The 23,515-nt window shown below is 46.2% G+C and overlaps 1 protein-coding gene across 1 annotated transcript; it reads right to left on the bottom strand.

The window, feature by feature from the left end:
- Positions 1-4,654: 4,654 nt before the first annotated feature.
- On the bottom strand, positions 4,655-19,458 carry RFLNB (refilin B). Its single transcript, XM_060757052.2, has 3 exons — positions 19,198-19,458; positions 9,181-9,290; positions 4,655-5,569 (listed from the first exon to the last, which is right to left on the bottom strand). Exons 1-3 carry the CDS (start codon positions 19,396-19,398, stop codon positions 5,248-5,250), a joined length of 633 nt encoding a protein of 210 aa, XP_060613035.2. The 5' UTR covers positions 19,399-19,458; the 3' UTR covers positions 4,655-5,247.
- Between the last annotated feature and the right edge of the window lie 4,057 nt (positions 19,459-23,515).

Raw genomic sequence — 23,515 nt, 5'->3', positions numbered from 1 at the left:
ACAGCAAAGGCAGGAGCTCTCAGAGCTTTGGCCTGACCACTCCTTCCTCTGTCTCCGGTCCCGGAAGAACGAATTGAACCATTTCAGGGCTAAACCTTGTACACCAGACATGGCCAATCGATGAATCAGCAAGTCATGGTCCACAGTGTCAAATGCAGCTGTGAGGTCCAAGAGTACCAATAGTGCTGATCCGCCTCGGTCTAACTGACGACGAATTTCGTCGGTAATAGCTACCAAGACAGTCTCTGTCCCATGACCTGAATGAAAGCCTGACTGAAAGGGGTCCAAACCCGCAGTCCCATCTAAGAATTGCTGTAGCTGCCCTGCCACTGTCCGTCCAATCACCTTGCCCAAAAATGGAAGGTTTGAAATTGTTACGAAGGTGGAGGCATTACTTTTCATTGAACCCTCATATTATTCTAGGTGTCTAGTGCAACGTTGGACGGGAAACAGTAGGAGACTCCATATTATGTGACATTTTCATTTATCCAACGTTCTGCCGGCCTGTTTATGTCAGATAATCACAAATCTACTGTATTTTCTAACAGAACGTTCACTCCTTCAGAAGGAATGTTTTACCCACTGGCAAAGAATTTCCCCCCCGTAAACCTTCCTCAATCAGACAGCAGCAGACACTTTTAAAACATGTCCTTTCATATACATCGAAATAACTCCTTTTTAACTGCAAAGCGAAAAGCATGGGGGTTGGCCCTAAATGCTGCTTACATCAGACAATCCCGAAGCACTTTCCGTTCTGGCTTGGATACAACCGCCAAAAGGGATCACTTGCGGTGAGGAATGGGATCCCAAACCCTTTCTTCTTTGTACAGATGCCTTTTTCGTTCAAAGAATGTTTCTGCTCATTTCTCCAGGGACAAAACAGCACGTAACACATCCAACCACTCGAGTCTTGGAGTAATTCAGTTGCACCCTGGTGCTGAGGGTGAAAATGCTGTGTTTGCATAGTATATATCAGAAACTAGATTAGTTTCAGCTGAAGGCAGTAGCCATCCTGTACCTGGTACCTCTCCAAAGCCTAAGTTCTTAAGAGCAAAAGGACTATTGATCCAAATAAATAAACAACACGTAACCATTAAACCAACTCGATTCTCACACGCAGACCATGGCAAAATTTCTCTCAACGCTTACCATTAATCACATTTGCAAGAGCTATCACAACTAAAGTCACACACTGGGGTTTTCATTCTGAACAACCATTCTGGATTCCTCACTTGTCGCAGACGGAAGCTTGGGCACAAAATGAATCCTCTCTCCTTGTGAATCTCCTTTTTGGTTTCACACTGGCCACATACTCCAGAATGCACACCACAAAGACTCTTGAGCCACTTCTCCCACATGACATGCAAACCATTTAGAAATCGTAACTATTTAAAAGCAGCCTTTTCTTTGGTCAAAGTGCTTGGAAAAGCATAATAGTTAGCAAATGATCCCATCCAGGAATTATTTTAGAAAACAGATGTGTCTTTTTCAAAAACAAAAAACAAAACAAAAACGCTCATTTATACTGGGTTGCTGTGAGTTTTCCAGGCTGTCTGGCCATGTTCCAGAAGCATTCTCTCTTGACGTTTTCCCACATCTATGGCCTCTCTCACTCTGAGGGTGCTCTCAGACTGAGGCCTCTCCCACACTAAGGCCTTTCTCCCACAGAGGCTTCTCTCACACTGAGGCCTCTCTCATTGAGGTCTGTTAACATTGAGGGCTCTCTCAGACTGAAAGCTCCTAAACTACATGCACACATCTGAGGGTTCTCTCAGACTGAGGCCTCTCCCACACTAAGGCCTTTCTCCCACAGAGGCTTCTCTCACACTGAGGCCTCTCTCACTGAGGTCTGTTAACATTGAGGCTCTCTCAGACTGAAAGCTCCTAAACTACAGGCACACATCTGAGGGTTCTCTCAGACTGAGGCCTCTCCCACACTAAGGCCTTTCTCCCGCAGAGGCTTCTCTCACACTGAGGCCTCTCTCACTGAGGTCTGTTAACATTGAGGGCTCTCTCAGACTGAAAGCTCCTAAACTACAGGCACACATCTGAGGGTTTTCTCAGACTGAGGCCTCTCCCACACTAAGGCCTTTCTCCCACAGAGGCTTCTCTCACACTGAGGCCTCTCCCACTGAGGTCTGTTAACATCGAGGGCTCTCTCAGACTGAAAACTCCTAAACTACAGGCACACATCTATGGCAGGCATCCTCAGAGGTTGTGAGGTCTCTCACAACAACCCAGCAATTCCGGCCATGAAAGCCTTCGACAATAACTCATTCATACTAATATCACCATAAGACTTTAGCCAATTTAGCATATTCTCGGGGCTCCGTTTCTGTGGGCTGATGGCATAAATCCATACAAATAAATAAATAAAGAACCTTGCTGTCAACCTCTTAATTTGCCATGATGGACAACATACAATGAACTGAATATGAAAAGACTAAAGAAGAGCAATTCCACCAGATTCTGCAGTCAGAAGTTTATATGACTATCACAAAGACAAATGGACTGCACACTACTACAAACATTCCTTCTGAAACTTGGATCCTCATTTTGTAATTGTAATTCAGCTGGCCAGTTTGCAAGATACAGATTTGTAGCCGGGACAACTGGACAGATGCCTTCACCAGAGGTGAAACTGCTGCTAAATATTAAATTAATAACTCAAGACTTAACTAATATTCTCAAATTTCCTGTAGACAGTCACATTTACACTTTATCCACCATTCATAAGGCGATCCCTCATTGTCCGAGTATGATGGCCTTCCAAATGAAGTGTCTTGGCGATGGACACATAGGTGGACAAAAAAGACTGAAGAAATCCAACATTTTGCAGATATCCATGATACTCCAGGATTTTTTAAAGCCACAAAGGCCTTCTATGGACCAAGAAATCTACACCCTCTACATTCATCAGATGGAACCAAACTTCTGAAGGACAAAAAACCCAATTGCACCAAGTTGAAAAGAGCGCTACCACAACCTCATGAATCACAGCTCCGACATGGCCAAAGTTCTCTCACAAATCCGACAACAAAGCAGGGATGAGCTTGCAGCACTGCCTAGTTTGGAGGATGTCAGCAACACCATCAGCCAACAAAAAAACTAAAATGCCAGCGGACCTGACGGGATCCCTGCTAAAATCTGTAAAGAGGGTGGACCTGAGCTGATACAACAACTCCACCAACTCATTGAAAAAGTGTGGACTGAGAAAATCACCCAACAAAAAAATAACAAAGTCAGCAGACCTGATGGGATCCCTGCTGAAATCTGGAAAGAAGATGGACCTGAGCTGATACAACAACTCCACCAGCTCATTGAAAAAGTGTGGACTGAGAAAACAGCACGTAACACATCCAACCACTTGAGTCTTGGAGTAATTCAGTTGCACCCTGGTGCTGAGGGTGAAAATGCTGTGTTTGCATAGTATATATCAGAAACTAGATTAGTTTCAGCTGAAGGCAGTAGCCATCCTGTACCTGGTACCTCTCCAAAGCCTAAGTTCTTAAGAGCAAAAGGACTATTGATCCAAATAAATAACAAAGCCAGCGGACCTGACGGGATTCCTGCTGAAATCTGTAAAGAGGGTGGACCTGAGCTGATACAACAACTCCACCAGCTCATCGAAAAAGTGTGGATTGAGAAAATCACCCAACAAAAAAATAACAAAGCCAGCAGACCTGACGGGATCCCTGCTGAAATCTTGAAAGAGGGTAGACCTGAGCTGACACAACAACTCCACCAGCTCATTGAAAAAGTGTGGACTGAGAAAATCACCCAACAAAAAAATAACAAAGCCAGCGGACCTGACGGGATCCCTGATGAAATCTGTAAAAAAAGGTGGACCTGAGCTGATACAACAACTCTACCAGCTCATTGAAAAAGTGCGGATTGAGAAAATCACCCAACAAAAAAATAACAAAGCCAGCAGACCTGATGGGATCCCTGCAGAAATCTGTAAAGAGGGTAGACCTGAGCTGACACAACAACTCCATCAGCTCATTGAAAAAGTGTGGACTGAGAAAATCACCCAACAAAAAAATAACAAAGCCAGTGGACCTGACGGGATCCCTGCTGAAATCTGTAAAGAGGGTGGACCTGTGCTGATACAACAACTCCACCAGCTCATTGAAAAAGTGTGGACTGAGAAAATCACCCAACAAAAAAATAACGAAGCCAGCAGACCTGACGGGATCCCTGCTGAAATCTTGAAAGTGTGGGTGATTGAGAAAATCCCAGCAGACTTCAAGGATACCATCATCATCACTCTTTTCAAAGAAGGGGAGAAAGAACAGACTGCGGAAACTATTGAGGTATCTCCCTTCTAACCTCCTTTGGGAAAATCCTCGCAAGAATCCTTACAAACCGCTTTCTACCTGTCTCTGAAGACACCCTCCCAGAATCCCACATTTTTTCCACCTTCAGGCTCATAGCAACAAAAAGAAAGTCATGCACGGTTCTTACTCGCTATGTTCATAAAAAAATCCTGATGATCCAAGGATAATCTTTAGCTGTATATTTACTACAAGTTACAGACTAGCTATAGCAATGCCTAGCGACTAAACTAAAGTAAATGATTAGGCAAGTCGATTGTGAATTAAATGCAAATAAAACCCATTTGTAATTAACTATCTTGGTGAGACCAGTAACCTAAGTATTCTTTGTGGTTTATTGTAACATTCCTTTCAATGACACTTCAGATCAAGACTGATTTCTTCAAAGGTTTCTATAAAAGGACAAAGCTGGCATCAAAGCGACTTTTGATCAAGCGAAAAAGATCGGCCCCAAGTGGCCGGCCACAGGCTTTGGAATAATAAGTGAGCTTTCTGTGATGAGTGAAAATAAATTATGGCTTTGGGGTTTGAAGTGCAACCGGGTTAGGCTCCTCAAAGACATGCTTTCCGCAGCACAAAGAGTCAATTGAGGCATTATTTTCATTCAGAGGCAGTGTGCCCAGGTTCCTTTTCTTCGAGGAAAGCAACCCACGTTTGTCTTTGGAAAGAAAAATTCCCTTGTTGTTGTAAAAGGAAAAACCAGGACAAAAAAAAAAGTTACAGCGTGCTCCATTTTTTAAATGATGGAAGGAACATTTTCCTTGAGTAAAGGTTTACTTTCCAAGCCACAAAAATTAAGTGCAGGCCTGTGGGATCCTTAAGGCTAAGGGAGAGGTAGCTACGGACGACGATCATCCATTTTCATCCGGCGGAAAACTTCGAAGAAACGCCACGGCCGAAAGAGCAGGCCTCAGCAACTCTCGGGACTGTCCTCGTTCCCAGAAGACTCCAACTCCACGCTGGACAAGAACTTCCGCATGTGCTTCCTGCAATTGTAATCCAGTGTGGTGGTGTAGATGGTTGTGGTGTGCTTGGGGTAGATGATGGTGGTGCTGGCGAAACTCGTGGCTTTGTTGCGTGGCTGGAAGTGGACCTCGGCTTTGTAGTTGCGCCATGTGCTCTGAGGGACGCAGAAGACCGTCTGGCTACAAGCGGACACCCCAAGACCCATGGGCATATAAATATTATTAATGAAGTGCTTCTCCGAGTCGTATTTCACCGAAGAGGTGTACCTGGGGCAGAAGGACAGAAACAGGGGTGAAACTCAAATGGTTGACATCACTACTCAGAAAAAAAACTAACCAGAGATGGTAGTAGGAAACTCAAGGACAATTCTCCTCCCAATCCAATTAGAGAGCATAGATTTCCCTTCCAGTTCTGTTTAAGTTAACATTTGGGGTTTACATTCCAGCGGGGAAGCATGCGGGGAATGCGGAAGTGCTTCATCAGCATCGCAGATGGACAATGAAAGCGACAGCTCCCCTGGTGGCCAGAAAAAGTTAAATAGCTTCTGTGTATGTCTGTATATGTTGTAAGTCAACATTGGCATTGAATGTTTGCCATATATGTGTACACTGTAATCCGCCCTGAGAACCCTGCGGGGTGAGAAGGGCGGAATATAAAAGCTGTAAATAAATAAATAAATAAATAAATAAATACATACATACATACATACATACATACATACATACATACATTTTCATGGGGCTACCTGGCTTGGGAAATAGCTGGAGGGATCCTGGCCATCATCTCCTTTTCCAATGGACTGTGTAAATTGAGGACAAGGAGAAATGACTGTCCCTCTAGTGGTTCTCAACCTGGGGTCCCCAGATGTTTTTGGCCTACAACTCATTACTCATTTCATTACTCCAACCTTTTTTTGACCAGGGACCACTCTCCAACATAAGTACCAAAAGGGTTACCAATCAGTTTTTCATCAACTTTAGATTCAGTTTGGTTATTTGGGGTGCTGATTCAGAAAATTGCATTGGATAGACCACATCAGCTCTAGTTTCTGATACAGAACATATGCCATCCAGTAGTCGCCATCTGCTCACCCACAGAACAATGTGTGTAGATCCCAGTAAGGTGGCCTTCTGCAGCTGGCAGATGGTAATTTTGTCAGCGCCGATTGCGTCTGCACTGGTGGTCCCAGTGGTGATCAGCCAAGGTGAGCTGATCACCACTGGGACCACATTATTATTATTATTATTATTATTATTATTATTATTATTATTACTATTATCACATCAATCCCATCCCTAAAGCCCACCCCAAAGCAGGCGGAGTTCAATACATTTTACCAAAGTATCTCCCCCTCGTCTGCAACTCTGCAATGCTTACTCAGTCTGCAATTTAAATCTTCCATTGTGGGAAAAGTGAATTCCTTTCCCTCGTAAATCGCTCGACTGCCTCTCCTTACAGCAACGAATCCTGACTAAGTCTGCTCTGGAAATCAGTAACTGAAAACCCACTTCCTCTTCATCCTGCCACGGAAAAGAGTTTTAGTCCACCCTTCTTATAACACAAGTGTTTGGTCCCATCCACTTTCCTTTTCTTGACTATGGTTCCAGCCTGTGGGTCGTGGTCCACTGGTGGGCTGCAAGACCTAAAATAAGGTCCGCAGCTCTAAATGATTAAATATGTGGGTGAGCAGATGGCGAATACTGGACAGCATATGTTCTATTCTGTCGCGTGTTGGGCCTGTAAATAGTTGTCTTTAAAACAGGACGTGCAACCTTTGCCCAATGGGAAGCCAGGGGGCCCAAAGAGAAGTTCTCAGAGGTTTCCACCCCAAACAGTCTTTAGATGGCTTGAGAAGTACAACAAAGTCTTTTATTAATGAACAATCAAACAGAAACTTCTCTTGTCTTCAGTAAAATTAAATAAATGATTCCAAGCTTTTAGGTCCTAAACTTGCCCACGAAGGACAGGCAACTATCTTCAATAACTTCTTCTTTAAAGGAAAACCCCCTTTTTAACTTCTCCCAGGCTGACTGTAAACTGAAACCCAGGGGTCCCCAAACTTTTTGAACTGAGGGCCGGGTCACAGTCCCTCAAACTGTTGGAGGGTCCGATTATAATTTGGAAAAAAAAAAACATGAATGAATTCCTATGCACACCTCACATATCTTATTTGTAGTGCAAAAAACACTTTAAATAATACAATAATTAAAATGAAGAACTATTTTAACATAAACTTAGCAGTTTAGAATAAATATAAACCTAGCAGTTTGAAAACATGCAAATGTGAGTAGATCAATAGATACCACTCCGGCAGGAAGGTAACAGCGCTCCATGCAGTCATGCCGGCCACATGCCCTTGGAGGTGTCTATGGACAACACCGGCTCTTTGGCTTAGAAATGGAGATGAGCAGCAGAGTCCCAGAGTCGGACATGACTGGATTTAAGGTCAGGCCTCCCCCCCCCCTTCTCCTGCCTCCGGGATGTGGTGAGGCCACATCCCAAAGGCCAGAGAAGCCTGGCCCACGGAGGCGGAGGGCAAAGCTTTGCCCACCGCCTCCTCCCCCTTCTCCTGCCTCCCGGATGCGGCTAGGCCGCATCCCGAAGGCCGGAGAAGGCTGGTCCACGGAGGCAGAGGGCAAAGCAGGCCCAAGCTGCTTTGCCCGCCGCCTCACCCCCCCCCTTCTCCTGCCTCCCGGATGCGGCTAGGCCGCATCCCGAAGGCCGGAGAAGGCTGGTCCACGGAGGCAGAGGACAAAGCGGGCCCAAGCCGCTTTGCCCGCCGCCTCCATCCCCCTTCGCTCACCTCTCACCCTTCTCCACAGCCCGCAGGCCGGATAGATGCCCTTGGGGGGCCGGATCCAGCCCGCGGGCCGTAGTTTGGGGATCCCTGCTTAAACCTAACTGATGTGGGCACCACTACTGGGTTGAACTGCGTCTCAAAGCACCGAGTGGACCTACCAGCAAGGCCTGTAGTCTCCTCAGCTGGAGTTCTTTGATCTTTAGGGCTGTTTCCTTGCAAAGTCTTTGGAGACTCTTTTCCTTCTGTTTCTGTTGGAATTTTTGTAACCCTGGAAATTCTTAGGAGACTCTTAAAGCTGTTCTCCCCTGGTAATTCCTAAAGGTTGAAGCTTTTGTACAGCGGGAAGCTTTACACACGTCCTGTACATAGCTTTCCTTGCTGAGACTAACTAAAAAATGGCTCCCTTCCCTTCACAATTGCCCTGAGCAAGGGGCGGGACCAAACTTAATGATGATGGACAGGCGGCTTGCCCTATAACTGCAACCAAAGAAGCCACCTATCTGCAGAGTCCCTGAAACTTAGGCCTGCAAATAAACATTCAATGCAAAGCAAACAAAATTGGAGCTCCTGGTACAGCTGTACCAGAACATGTTCTGTATCAGAAACTAGAGCTGATGTGGTCTATCCAATGCAATTCTCTGAATCAGTACCTCAAATAACCAAACCGAATCTAAAGTTGACCAAAAACCAATTGGTGACCCGGTTGGTACAAATGTTGGAGAGTGGTCCCTGGTCCAAAAAAGGTTGGGAACCACTGGACTAGAGAATATCTAACAATCAGACATCCTAATAAGTAGCTCTCCAAGCCACCCACATTATGTCTTAAATTCAGATTATCTGAAGCAACGGATATTCCTATATCAGCTGCCCATGTTTTGGTAGTCCTTCCGTGGATCCTGCCATCTCCAAAGGGACGTCTACCCATGGCCAATAGAGGAGAATTCTCCATCAAACTATCCCTCTTGACAAATCCAACTGGTCCTTTGAACTAGAGCTTTTTTCCCCACTTCTAACCCATAACAACCTTGAGGAAGAGAGACACGAAAGACCCAGAAGGATCAATCCTATTTTTGGTACCTTATATCCTTAGGTGGTAACGGGTCGAATTCCACTCCTTCTCCAAAGGACAGCGGGCATAATCGAGAGGTGCAGCCAGGGAGCGGAGGGGTGACCAAAGGCAAAGCATCCTGCAAAGTGAAGGGTCCTTCTATTAATCCCAGAAATACAGAAAACAACATGCTAAAAGTAGAGAAATTCCAGTTCCAACAGACCTCACTACCTCTGAGGATGCTTGCCATAGATGCAGGCGAAATGTCAGGAGAAATGCCTCTAGAACAGTGGTTATCAACCTTCCTAATGCCACAACCCCTTAATACAGTTCGTCATGTTGTGGTGACCCCCAACCATAACCCTAAAATTATGAATCGGCATGTAAATAATGATGTGCAGGATGCATTTTCATTCACTGGAGCAAATTTGACACAAATACTCAGTATACCCAAATTTGAATACTGGTGGGGTTGGCAGGGCGATTGATTTTGTCATTTGGGAGTTGTAGTTTCTGGGATTTACAGTTAACCTGCAAACAAAGAGCATTCTGAATCCCACCAACAATGGAATCGAACCAAACTTGCCACACAGAACTCCCATGATCAACAGAAAATACTGGAAGGGTTTGGTCAGCATTGACCTTGAGTTTGGGAGTTGAAGTTTGCCTACATCCAGAGAGCACTGTGGGCTCAAACAATGATGGATCAATGATGGACCAAACTTGGCACAGATACTCAATATGCCCAAATGTGAACACTGATGGAGTTTGGAGAAAATAGACTTTGACATTTGGAAGTTGTACTTGCTGGGATTTATAGTTCACCTACAATCAAGGAGCTTTCTGAACCCCACCAATGATAGAATTGGGTCAAAGTTCCCACACAGAACCCCCATGACCAACAGAAAGTATTGTTTCTGATGGCCTTTGGCGACCCCTCTGACACACCTTCGTGACCCCCCCAGGGGTCCCGACCCCCAGGCTGAGAAACACTGCTCTAGAACATGGCCACATAGCCTGAAAAAACCTACAACAACCCAATGATTCCGGCCATGAAAGCCTTCGACAATATATTTGTGCCAAGTTTGGGCCAATGAATGAAAATACATCCTGGAGATCGGATATTTATATTACAATTCATAACAGTAGTAAAAATACAGTTCTAAAGTAGCAACGGAAATAATGTTATGGTTGGGGGTCACCACGACATGAGGAACTGTATTAAGGGGTCGCGTCATTAGGAAGGTTGAGAAACCCCACTTTGGATGGAGGCAGGGGCGGCTCGACCATTACGCAAAGTAAGCGGTTGCAGTACACTTTTTTTTGGCAGGGGCGCAGAGGCGCCTCTGTAAATGCCCCTCGTCCGCCACTTGAGGAGCGCCCCCTCGGCTCACAACAGCCCTAGTAGTCCGGGGGGAGCCTCGGCTTCCTTGCCTCACTGCCGGGCGATCCTCTTCCCGAAGGGGCCGGCCCCTTGAGCCTCGCCTAGCCCCTCTCGTTCCTGCTCCATATCAATGATATTTGCTTACCGTTGAAAATTACCTAGGGCTACCTCTGGATGGAGGGAGAGGGAAGCAATATCAACCAGGCCAAAGGATACTCAAGTGAGTGACCAGTGGAAGAGCAAGAGTTACCCAGTGAAGCCTTTCAACGTTTTGGACAGACACAATTCCCACAAAGATGTGGCCGGCCCAGCTACTGTCCTGGCAGACGGGCGAGAGAGCTGGAACGCATTCCTCCCCACTCCCAACCCTTTAATTCAATCCAGCCCTCAAGCTGTGCTGAAACCATTTTAGTCTCTGCGTAATTTGCAGCCAAGGTCAGCCTCAACTTGAGAGAGAGAAAAAAGTTCCTGTTTGAATCGTGAATCGAGTGGCAATTTTAGTGCTTTGACATCAAATATAAAATCAGCAATGAGCAGATTCTGACACATTCACCCTCCTAACATTATACAAAGGTTGAATGAAAAGTAATGCCTCCACCTTCGTTACTTGAGTTTGGATGGGAGTGTTTTAATAAATCAAACGAAGAAATAATCCTTAGAATGTCCTCTTTAACTACCACTATTCACTTTTCTGCATAATCACCAGACAATTGGATACATTTCTGCCAACGATGAACAAGTTTTCTGAAGCCATCACTGTGATGGCGCGAGTGGCGCCACCTATGTGTAGAACTGTTAGTTGCAAGATTTAAACTGTTGTATCATGCTTAATCCTCTCCTTTTACCCTGCTCAGGCATGTAGCCGGGGGGGGGGGGGGGGGGGGGGGCTCGGGCAGCTTCAGCCCCCCCCCCCCCCAAAAAATTCTCATGGTGGTTCGTGAAAAGGCCTTACTGGTGCATTATTTAAACTGTTATGTTTATTCATATCATGATCTGACCACCATACTCAATATATCCCATATGCATGGGGGTATTGGGGTAATGATACAAAAGGTTTGCTAGGCTAGACCCTCTTTCACTCAGACTCAGCCCCCCCGAAACTCAGCCCCCCCCCCCTGAAACCCCCCTGAAAAAAAATCAGCCCCCCCCCCGCCCGAAACGAAATCCTGGCTATGGGCCTGACCCTGCTTATGTATAGTTGTATGTATTGGTTACTTATAGCTGTCAATCAGTACTGTTTGGCTCCACCTCTTCCTGCAGGAGGGGAGTGCTTCCTTTCTTTTCATTCTGCCATCAGAGTTTCTACCAGATGGATGTAAGAGACTTGACTCTAAAAGACCCTGATTTAAATTACCTCTCAGCACCAGTTCTGAGGTTTTTACCCTTGAGACTTGTGCTTCATGTTCAGACCAACCTGAACGACGTTGGAAGTCTCAAGCGCCTTCAAACCGGTTCTTTTGGCACCAAAGGAAGATCCTGAGTCTTCAAACATAGGCCATCTGAACTGGGGTTGTGGTTTGCTCCAGCATTCACAGCCATTGAGGAAAGAGGAAACTTGGAAAGGCTTCTCAGCTTCAAACACCTTGGACCCAGGACTAACTGAGACTGTAACGTATATTTTCCTTCACCCCTCTGAAGTTTCCTCTGATGACACTCAGCTGGTGCTGAGGATGGAGGGCAGACCAGACTCTGTACCCGATTGTTTCCATCAGTGCCTCGAGGCCGTTACTGGATGGTTACATGCCAGCAGGTTGAGGGTGAATCCAGCAAAGACGGAGATCCTATGGCTGGGTCAACCGGGCAGTGGGGATATCCAGCTGCCTACCCTGGATGGCGAGGCGCTACGCCCGTCATCATTGGTCAAGAGTCTGGGAGTCCTTTTGGACCCTCTGCTGACGATGGAGGCCCAGGTCTCCGCCGTGAGCAGAACCACCTTCTTTTATCTGCGGCAGGCTAGACGGCTGGCCCCCTCCCTGTCCAGGGACAACCTAGCTACGGTGATCCAGGCCACGGTCATCTCAAGACTGGACTACTGTAACGCCCTCTTCATTGGCCTTCCTCTCTCGGTGATCCTGAAGCTCAAGTTGGTACAAAATGCAGCTGCTCGGCTTCTCGCGGGAATTCCGATGAGATGCCACATAACACCACTCTTATGGCAGCTGCATTGGTTACCAATTGAGCACCGGATCACTTTCAAAGTGATGGTACTCACCTTTAAGGCCTTGCATGGTCTGGGGCTGATGTACCTGAGGGACCGCCTCACCCCCTTCCAACCTCAGAGATCCCTCCGCTCTGAGGACCATTGGAAATTCCCAGTGTCAAGACCTTGCGTCTAACAGCAACCAGACGCAGAGCCTTCACAGCAGTGGCACCATCGCTCTGGAATACTCTGCGACTTGAAGTCCGTGCCTTGCGGAACCTATCAGCTTTCCGCAGGGCATGTAAGACATACCTGTTTCGACAGGCCTTTGATCTCTGATATTGTTGTTTTTAAATTGTTTTTAAATTGTGTTCGATTTTAGCCCCAGGGGAGTGGCAGCATATAAATTTGAATTATAAATAAATAAAAACCCTAATTTCCTCGTTCCAACAGACCTCACAACCTCTGAGGATGCCTGCCATAGATGCAGGCAAAACATCAGGAGAGAATGCTTCTAGAACAGTGTTTCTCAATCTTGCTAATGCCACGACCCCTTAATACCGTTCCTCATGTTGTGCTGACCCCCAACCATAAAATTATTTTCGTTACTACTTTAATAACTGTAATACTGTTATGAATCGTAATGTAAGTATCTGATATGCAGGTGGTGTTTTCATTATCTGGACTAAATTTGGCACAAATACCCAATATGCCCAAATTTGAATAATGGTAGGGTGGGGTGGGGGGTTGATCTTGTCATTTGGAAGTTGTAGTTGCTGGGATTTATGGTTCACCGGCAATCAAAGAGCATTATGAACTCCACCAACAATGGAACTCAACCAGTCTTGGCACACAGAACTCCCAAATACCAACAGAAAATACTGGAATGGTTTGATGTGCATTGACCTTGAGTTTTGGAGTTGTAGTTCACCTACATCCAGAGAGCACTGTGGACACAAACAATGATGGATCTGGACCAAACTTGGCATGAAAACTCAATATGTCCATATGTGAACACTGGTGGAGTTTGGGGAAAATAAACCTTGACATTTGGGAGTTGTCGTTGCTGGGATTTATAGTTCACCTACAATCAAAGAGCAATCTGAACTCCACCAACGATAGAATTGGGCCAAACGTCTCACATGTAACCCCCATGAGCAACAGAAAATCCTGTGTTTCCTGATGGTCTTTGGTGACCCTTCTGATACCCACTTGCGACCCCTCCAGGGGTCCCGACCCCCAGGTTGAGAAACACTGTTCTAGAACATGGCCATATAGCCTGAAAAACCTACAAGGACCACGTGATTCCAGCCATGAAAGCCTTTGACAATAAACTGCAGAGGAGTCAGACAACTGGTGTGGGGAAAACAAGAGAGAGTCCCCGTGGCACCTTGAAGGTTTAGCAGATTTATTTTAGCCTGACCTTTTGCAGATTACAATCCATTTGTCCTCCTGAGGATTGGAAATTAATCTTCAAGCATACACCCAACATACGTGGTTGGCGCTGGGAGTAAAGTGGAAGGGGAAAATGAACCAAGAGAGACCGGTTTCAGATAACATGGCTAATAAAAACAGTAACTTTGCCCACTTCTGACAATTAACCCTAATTCATAACAAGCCTGTGGGTGACGGCACTATTATTCCCAAATCCTGTTCCATCGGGTTGAGGGCACACATACGACACAACAGCTGCCCGGCAAATGTTGTCTTCCAACACCACAGCAGCTGCCTGAAAGATGACACAAGACGAATGGCTGCTCCTTCCCTCTTCTAGGACAGTGTTTCTCCACCTTCCTCCTGCCGCGACCCCTTAATACAGTTTCTCATGTTGTGACCCCCAACTACAACATTATTTTTGTTACTACTTCATAAATAATTTTATATACTCTCGTGATGTAAATATCTGATACGCAGGATGTATTTTCATTCACTGGACCAAATTCGGCACAAATACTCGATATGGCCAAATGTGAACACTGGTGGAGTTTGGGGAAAATGGAACTTGATATTCGGGAGTTGTCGTTGTTGGGATTTATAGTTCACCAACAATCAAAGAGCATTCTGAACTCCACCAACGATGGAGTTGAACCAAACTTGGCACACAGGACTTCGATGACCAATAGAAAATACTGGAAGGGTTTGGTGGGCATTGATCTTGAGTTTGGGAGTTGTAGTTCACCTACACCCAGAGAGCACTGTGTTCAATCTACCTACAATCAAAGAGCATTCTAAACCCCAACAACAACCCCAAATTTGGCACAAATACCCGATATACCCAAATGTGAACACTGGTGGAGTTTGGGGAAAATAGACCTTGACATTTGGGAGTTGTAGTTGCTGGGATTTATAGTTCACCTACAATCAAAGAGTTTGGTAGGTACTGACCTTGAGTTTTGGAGTTGTAGTTCACCTACATCCAGAGAGCACTGTGGACTCAAACAAAGATGGATCTGGGCCAAACTTGGCACGGAAACTCGATATGCCCAAATGTGAACACCGGTGGAGTTTGGGGAAAATGGAACTTGACATTTGGGAGTTGTCGTTGTGGGGATTTCTAGTTCACCTACAATCAAAGAGCATTCGGAACTCCACCAAAGATGGAATTGAACCAAACCTGGCACACAGATCTCCCATGACCAATAGAAAATGCTGGAAGGGTTTGGTGGGCATTGACATTGTGTTTGGGAGTTGTAGTTCACCTACATCCAGAGAGCACTGTGGGTTCAAATAATGATGGACCTGGACCAAACTTGGCACAAATACTCAATATGCCCAAATCTGAATACTAGAAGTTTTGACATTTGGGAGTTGTAGTTGCTGGGATGTATAGTTTCCCTACAATCAAAGAGCATTCTGAACTCCACCAACTATGGAATTGAACCAAACTTGGCACACAGAACTTCTATGACCAACAGAAAATGCTGGAAGGGTTTGGTGGGCATTGACATTGTGTTTGGGAGTTGTAGTTCACCTACATCCAGAGAGCACCGTGGGCTCAAACAATGATGGATCTGGCCCAAACTTGGCACAAATACTCAATATGCCCAAATTTGAAAACCCGTGGAGTTTGGGGGAAATAGTCCTTGACATTTGGGAGTTATAGTTGCTGGGATTTATAGTTCACCTACAATCTAAGAGCATTCTGAACCCCAACAACAACCCCAAGTTTGGCACAAATACCCGATACACCCAAATTTGCACACTGGTGGGGTTAAGGGGGACATTGATTTTGTAATTTGGGAGTTGCAGTTTCCTGGGATTTATAGTTCACCTACACTCGGAGAGCATTCTGAACTTCAGCAAGGATGGAATTGAACCAAACTTGGCACACAGAATTCCCATGACCAATAGAAAATACTAGAAGGGTTTGGTGGATATTGTCCTTGAGTTTTGGAGTTTTAGTTCACCTACATCCAGAGAGCAATGTGGACTCAAACAAGTATGGATCTGGACCAAACTTGGCACAAATACTCAATATGCCCAAATTTGAACAACCGTGAAGTTTGAGGGAAAAAGACCTTGACATTTGGGAGTTATAGTTGCAGGGATTTATAGTTCACTTACAATCAAAGAGGCCCTTGAACCCCACGAACAATTGTGCAAGCCTCCTTCCAGCCTCGCACGCTCTTCCTTGCCTGCAAATGTGCACCATGCTGCCATAAGCTGAGCACACCTGCTCTCCCCTCCACACTTGGAGTCTCAGAAAAAGCTTTCCCTTTGGCTGAGAGGCCAGCCAATCACAACAGAGGAGGGCTTTTGGTGGGATGAGTGCTACCTAGAATCATTGGAGGAGACCCCAAGGCCCATCCAGTACAACTCATATGGTTGGGGGTCACCACAACTTGAGGAACTGTATTAGGAAGACAAGGAACCACTGATCTAGGGATTTGAAGTGCTACCTAGAATTATTGGAAGACACCCCAAGGCCCATCCAGCACAACTCATAGGGTTGGGGGTCACCACAACATGAGGAACTGTATTAGGGAGATAAGGAACCACTGATCTAGGGATTTGAAGTGCTACCTAGAATCACTGGAGGAGACCCCAAGGCCCATCCAGTACAACACATATGATTGGGGGTCACCACAACTTGACGAACTGTATTGGGAAGATCAGGAACCACTGATCTAGGGATTTCAAATGCTACCTAGAATCATTGGAAGAGACCCCAATGGCAATCCAGTACAACTCATAGGGTTAGGGGTCACCACAACATGAGGAACTGTAGTAGGAAGATCAGGAACCACTGATCTAGGGATTTGAAGTGCTACCTACAATAATTGGAGGAGACCCTAAGGCCCATCCAGTACAACTGATATGGTTGGGGGTCACCACAACATGAGGAACTGTATTAGGAAGATTAGGAACCACTGATCTAGGGATTTCAAGTGCAACCTAGAATTATTGGAAAAGACCCTAAGGCCCATCCAGTACAACTCGTATGGTTGGGGGTCGCCACAACATGAGGAACTGTATTAGAAACCATTGATCTAGGGATTTCAAGTGCTACCTAGAATCACTGGAAGAGATCCTAAGGCCCATCTAGTACAACTCATATGTTGGGGTCAGCACAACGGGAGGAACCGTATTAAGCGGTTGTGGTATTAGGAAGGTTGAGAACCACTGATCTAGGGATTTCAAGTGCTACCTAGAATCATTGGAGGAGACCCTAACGCCCACCCAGTACAACTGATATGGTTGGGGGGGGGGGCACCACAACATGAGGAACTGTATTATGGGATTGTGGTATTAGGAAGGTTGAGAACCACTAATCTAGGGATTTCAAGTGTTAGAAAGATTAGGAGCCACTGATCTAGGGATTTCAAGGGCTACCGATAATCATTGGAAGAAACCCTAAGGCTCATCCAGTACAACTCATAGGGTTGGGGGTCACCACAACATGAGGAACTGTATTAGTGGGTTGCAGCATTAGGAAGGTTGAGAACCACTGATCTAGGGATTTCAAGGGCTACCTAGAATCATTGGAGGAGATCCTAAGGCCCAATCCAGTACAATTCATATGTTGGGGTCACCACAACATCAGGAACTCTGTTAAGGGGTTGTGGTATTAGGAAAGTTGAGAACCACTGATTTAGGGATTTCAAGTGCTACCTAGAATCATTGGGAGACACCCTAAGGCCCATCCAGTACAACTCATATGGTTGGGGGGTCACCACAACATGAGGAACTGTATTAGGGAGATTAGGAACCACTGATCTAGGGATTTGAAGTGCTACCTAGAATCACTGGAAGAGACCCCAAGGCCCATCCAGTACAACTGATATGGTTGGGGGTCACCACAACATGAGGAACTGTATTAGGAAGATCAGGACCACCTGATCTAGGGATTTGAAGTGCTACCTAGAATCATTGGAGGAGACCCCAAGGCCCATCCAGCACAACTCATAGGGTTGTTGGTCACCACAACATGAGGAACTGTATTAGGAAGATCAGGACCCACGGATCTAGGGTTTTGAAGTGCTACCTAGAATCATTGGAGGAGACCCCAAGGCCCATCCAGTACAACTCTTAGGGTTGGGGGTCACCACAACTTGAGGAACTGTATTAGGGAGATTAGGAACCACTGATCTAGGGTTTTGAAGTGCTACCTAGAATCATTGGAGGAGACCCCAAGGCCCATCCAGTACAACTCATAGGGTTGTGGGTCACCACAACTTGAGGAACTGTATTAAGGGGTCACGGCATTAGGAAGAGTGAGAACCACTGGTCTATAGCTATGCAGAGGTGGCCCTAGGTAATTTTCAATTGTAAGCAAGTAGTATTTCGGCGCCCCCCCCCCCCAACCAATCACTGATATATATTTTCTGTTCATTGTGGGCGTTCTGTGTGCCATATTTGGTCCAATTCCATCATTGGTGGAGTTCAGAATGCTCTTTGATTCATAGAATCATAGAATCATAGAATCAAAGAGTTGGAAGAGACCTCATGGGCCATCCAGTCCAACCCCATTCTGCCAAGAAGCAGGAATATTGCATTCAAATCACCCCTGACAAATGGCCATCCAGCCTCTGCTTAAAAGCTTCCAAAGAAGGAGCCTCCACCACACTCCGGGGCAGAGAGTTCCACTGCTGAACGGCTCTCACAGTCAGGAAGTTCTTCCTAATGTTCAGATGGAATCTCCTCTCTTGATTGTAGGTGAACTATACATCCCAGTAACTACAACTCGCATATGTCAAGGTCTATTTTCCCCCAAGAGCGCCCCTGGGAAAATCAAGTGTACTGCAAGTGCTTACTCTGCGTAATGGTTGAGCCGCCCCTGTAGCTATGCAGTCTCTGTTTAATGCTTCCAAGGAAGGAGCTCCCACCACACTCAAGGAGGGAAGGTTGCAGGAGAAAGTGCCTCAAGGTATGTGTCCTTCACCTATGAGAGAGAAAGGAGCCCCTATGGAAAGAGCCCTCCATCCCTCCAGATCTGGGAGCTGCCGGCCAAAGAAGGCACTTTCCCAAACTCTCAGGTGAATAGGAAGAAGTGGAAGATGTCAAAAGCAAGGCAAGACTCACCTGAAGAGGCTGCAGAGGAGGAAGAGGTGGAGGAGAAGGCTTGAAGGCAGGTGGGCTGTCTCTCTCAGGGAGCCCGTTGGCCAGCCCTGGGGTGGGGGGGCTGGGGCTGGGTGGCAGGCCGGAGTCTGGGCTGTCCAGCCCCCTCTTGCCCTCCGGCAGAGCCTCCCCGGCCACCTCTGGCAGGCTCAACCGACCCACCATCGCTGCTGTGCCGAGTGAAGCCCGGCCAGGCCAGGAGGAAAGCAAGCAAGGGGCGGGAGCAGAGCCTCCTCCTCTCCTCCTCCTCCTTCTCCCCTTTCTACTCCTCCCTTCCCTCTCCACTTTCTTCCTCCCTTAGACAACAGCCTTACCCTCCACGCCATAGGATAATATAGGACTAGGGTCACACTTGAACTGCCCTGGGCCTCTTCTAGACTGACCGCAGTCCTGGGCTAGTGTCAGCCGGACAACAAACTCCCGGCAAAGCAGTGTTTCTCAGCTTGACCCCTTAAGACCGTTCCTTAGGTTGTGGAACCATAACATTATTTTCGTTGCTGTTTCCTAACACTACTTTTTGCTCCTGTTACGAATCGTGATGTAAATATCTGAGATGCAGAGTGTATTTTTCATTCGCTGGACTAAATTTGGCACAAATACTCAATACACCCAAATGTAAACACCGAGAAATCTCAGAAAAGACAACGATGCTGGGGGAAATGGAAGGAAAAAGGAAGAGGGGCCAACCAAGGGCAAGATGGATGGATGGGATCCTTGAAGTGACTCGCTTGACCTTGAAGGAGCTGGGGGTGGTGACGGTCAACAGGGAATAAACGGAACTGAACGAGTAAACAACAACAACGCACTTTATATTCCTCCCTGTCTTACTGAGGGGACTCAAGACGGATGACAGTCTAATACAGAACACCACAAGTGTTCACATTCGGCCATATTGAGTATCCGTGCCAAGTCTGGTCCCTATCCATCATTGTTTGAGAACACAGGACTCTCTTGATGTAGGTGAACTACAACTCCCAAACTCAAGGTCAATGTCCACCAAACCCTTCCAGTATTTTCTGTTGGTCATGGGAGTTCTGTGTCCCAAGTTTGGTTCAGTTTTATCATTGGTGGAGTTCAGAATGCTCTTTGATTCTAGGTGAACTATAAATCCCAGTAACTACAACTCCCAAATGTCAAGGTCTATTTTCCCCAACCTCCACAAATGTTCACATTTGGGCATATTGACTATCCGTGCCAAGTTTGGTCCAGATCTAATATTGTTTGAGTCCACAGTGCTCCCTGGACGTAGGTGAACTACAATTTCAAAACTCAAGGTCAGTGCCCACCAAACCCTTCCAGTATTTTCAGTTGTTCATGGGAGTTCTGTGTGCCAAGATTGGTTCAATTCCATCATTGGTGGAGTTCAAAATGTCTTTGATTGTAGGTGAACTATAAATCCCAGCAAGTAAAACTCCCAAACGTCAAGGTCTGTTTTCCCCAAACTCCACCAGTGTTTACACTTGGGCATATTAAGTATCCGTGCCAAGTTTGGTCCGGATCCAACATTGTTTGTGTCCACAGTGCTATCTGGATGTAGGTGAACTGCAACTCCAAAATGCCTTCCAGTATTTTCGGTTGGTCATGGGGGTTCTGTGTGCCAAAATTGGTACAATTCCATCACTGGTGGAGTTCAGAATGCTCCTTGATTGTAGGTGAACTATAAATCCCAGTAACTACAACTCCCAAATGTCAAGGTCTATTTTCCCCAACCTCCACAAATGTTCACATTTGGGCATATTGAGTATCCGTGCCAAGTTTGGTCCAGATCTAATATTGTTTGAGTCCACAGTGCTCCCTGGACGTAGGTGAACTACAACTTCAAAACTCAAGGTCAGTGCCCACCTAACCCTTCCAATATTTTCAGTTGTTCACGGGAGTTCTGTGTGCCAAGATTGGTTCAATTCCATCATTGGTGGAGTTCAGAATGCTCTTTGATTGTAGGTGAACTATAAATCCCAGCAAGTAAAACTCCCAAACGTCAAGGTCTGTTTTCCCCAAACTCCACCTGTGTTTACACTTGGGCATATTGAGTATCCTTGCCAAGTTTGGTCCAGATTCAACATTGTTTGAGTCCACAGTGCTCTCTGGATGTAGGTGAACTACAACTTCAAAACTCAAGGTCAGTGCCCACCAAAAAATTAGACCTCTGTCTGATTCCACAGCAAGCTGGCTTCAGGAAAGGCAAAAGCTGCACATCGCAAGTGTTGAACCTGACTCAGCACATAGAAGATGGCTTTGAAAGGCAGCAGATCACAGGAGCTGTCTTCATAGACCTGTCTGCAGCCTATGATACTGTGAACCACCGCCTCCTCCTGAGAAAAATGTATAACATCACAAAGGACGACCACCTCACCCACCTCATAGGAAACCTGCTACAAAACAGGAGCTTTTTTGTTGAGTTCCGGGGCCAGAGAAGCAGATGGCGGAAACAGAAGAACGGCCTGCCTCAGGGGAGCGTGCTTGCTCCATCCATGTTCAACATTTACACAAATGACTAGCCACTGCCAGAAGGGACAGAGAGTTTCATCTATGCTGATGATCGTGCCATCACCGCTCAAGCAGGGAGCTTTGAGATGGTTGAACAGAAGCTCTCTGAAGCTCTAGGTGCTCTTACTGCCTATTACAGGGAAAACCAGCTGATCCGTAATCTATCTAAAACACAGACATGTGCCTTTCATCTCAAGAACAGAGAAGCATCCCGAGCTCTGAAGACCACCTGGGAAGGAATCCCACTGGAGCATTACAGCGCACCCAAATACCTGGGAGTCACTCTGGACCGTGCTCTGACCTACAAGAAGCACTGCCTGAACATCAAGCAAAAAGTGGGCGCTAGAAACAATATCATACGAAAGCTGATTGGCACAACCTGGGGATCACAACCAGACACAGTGAAGACATCTGCCCTTGCGCTATGCTACTCTGCCCAGTGTGGGACACATCTCACCACACTAAAACAGTGGATGTGGCTCTGAATGAGACATGCCGCATTATCACGGGGTGTCTGCGTCCTACACCACTGGAGAAATTACACTGCTTAGCCGGTATTGCACCACCTGACATCCGCCGGGAAGTAGCAGCCAATAGTGAAAGGACCAAGGCAGAGACATCTCAGCAGTGGAACTCTCTGCCCCGGAGTGTGGTGGAGGCTCCTTCTGTGGAAGCTTTTAAACAGAGGCTGGATGGCCATCTGTCAGGGGTGCTTTGAATGCAATATTCCTGCTTCTTGGCGGAATGGGGTTGGACTGGATGGCCCATGAGGTCTCTTCCAACTCTTTGATTCTATGATTCTAGTATGATTTTACATAGGATTTGTGCTACAATAGAACAGTAGAGACAAATATCACTTAAGTAAAATAAACATTCAATATTACCCTACAGCACTGGAGAAATTACACTGCTTAGCCGGAATTGCACCACCTGATATCCGCCAGGAAGTAGCGGCCAATAGTGAAAGGACCAAGGCAGAGACATCTCCAGCTCATCCCCTGTTTGGGTATCAGCCAGCACGTCAGCGACTTAAATCAAGAAATAGTTTTCTAAGATCTACGGAGACACTCGCTGGAATACCTCAGCAAGCGAGAGTCCAAAAGTGGCAGGCTCAAACCCAGCACCTCAACCAATGGCTGATACCAAATGAGAAATTCCCCCCTGGGTACACAGAGGACTGGGCAACTTGGAAGGCACTGAACAGACTGCGCTCTGGCACCACAAGATGCAGAGCCAACCTTCAGAAAGTGGAATCCTCGACATGCGAGTGTGGAGAAGAGCAAACCACTGACCACCTGCTGCAATGCACCCTGAGCCCTGCCACATGCACAATGGAGGACCTTCTTGCAGCAACACCAGAAGCACTCCAAGTGGCCAGATACTGGTCAAAGGACATTTAACCAACTACCAAACTCACAAGTTTTGTATTTTTCTGTTTGTTTGCTTTGTTCTGTTAGAAATGTAATATAATTGACTGGTTGCCCTGACACGAGAAATTCAATGGAAACCTTCTTCCAGTTTACTCGGGATCTATAAATAGCTCAAGGAGGAAACTGGAAAAAATCCCAAAAGCGGTGCCTGTTCTACTGACTTGGGGAAAACCTCGCCTGGATGGTTCCACGTCCATTTTCCATACTGATCCTGCTGACTCTCCGTTTTTTAAAAAAAAATATTTTCATTTTTTGTGATTCACTGAAAAAGTGCGAATTCCCTTCGACTCCCTCTCTGGCTGGGTCGGCGGAGGCCTGGTTTTGATCTGGGTTGATTTATGCTCCTGCAGATGGCTTCCATTCAT

Source organism: Anolis sagrei, chromosome 11 (genome assembly GCF_037176765.1).
Source record: "Anolis sagrei isolate rAnoSag1 chromosome 11, rAnoSag1.mat, whole genome shotgun sequence".
Classification (NCBI taxonomy): domain Eukaryota; kingdom Metazoa; phylum Chordata; class Lepidosauria; order Squamata; family Dactyloidae; genus Anolis; species Anolis sagrei.
The sequence above is the reverse complement of the archived record's forward strand: the minus strand, read 5'-3'. Positions and strand labels throughout refer to the sequence as shown.

Excerpts from the sequence above, each read along its gene's own strand:
- RFLNB (XM_060757052.2), bottom strand. The coding sequence starts at position 19,398 with ATGGTGGGTCGGTTGAGCCTGCCAGAGGTGGCCGGGGAGGCTCTGCCG. Across the intron at positions 9,291-19,197 it reads CTCCTCTGCAGCCTCTTCAG|GATGCTTTGCCTTTGGTCAC; the intron begins GTGAGTCTTGCC and ends TTCACTTTGCAG. Across the intron at positions 5,570-9,180 it reads TTACCACCTAAGGATATAAG|GTACACCTCTTCGGTGAAAT; the intron begins GTACCAAAAATA and ends CTTCTGCCCCAG.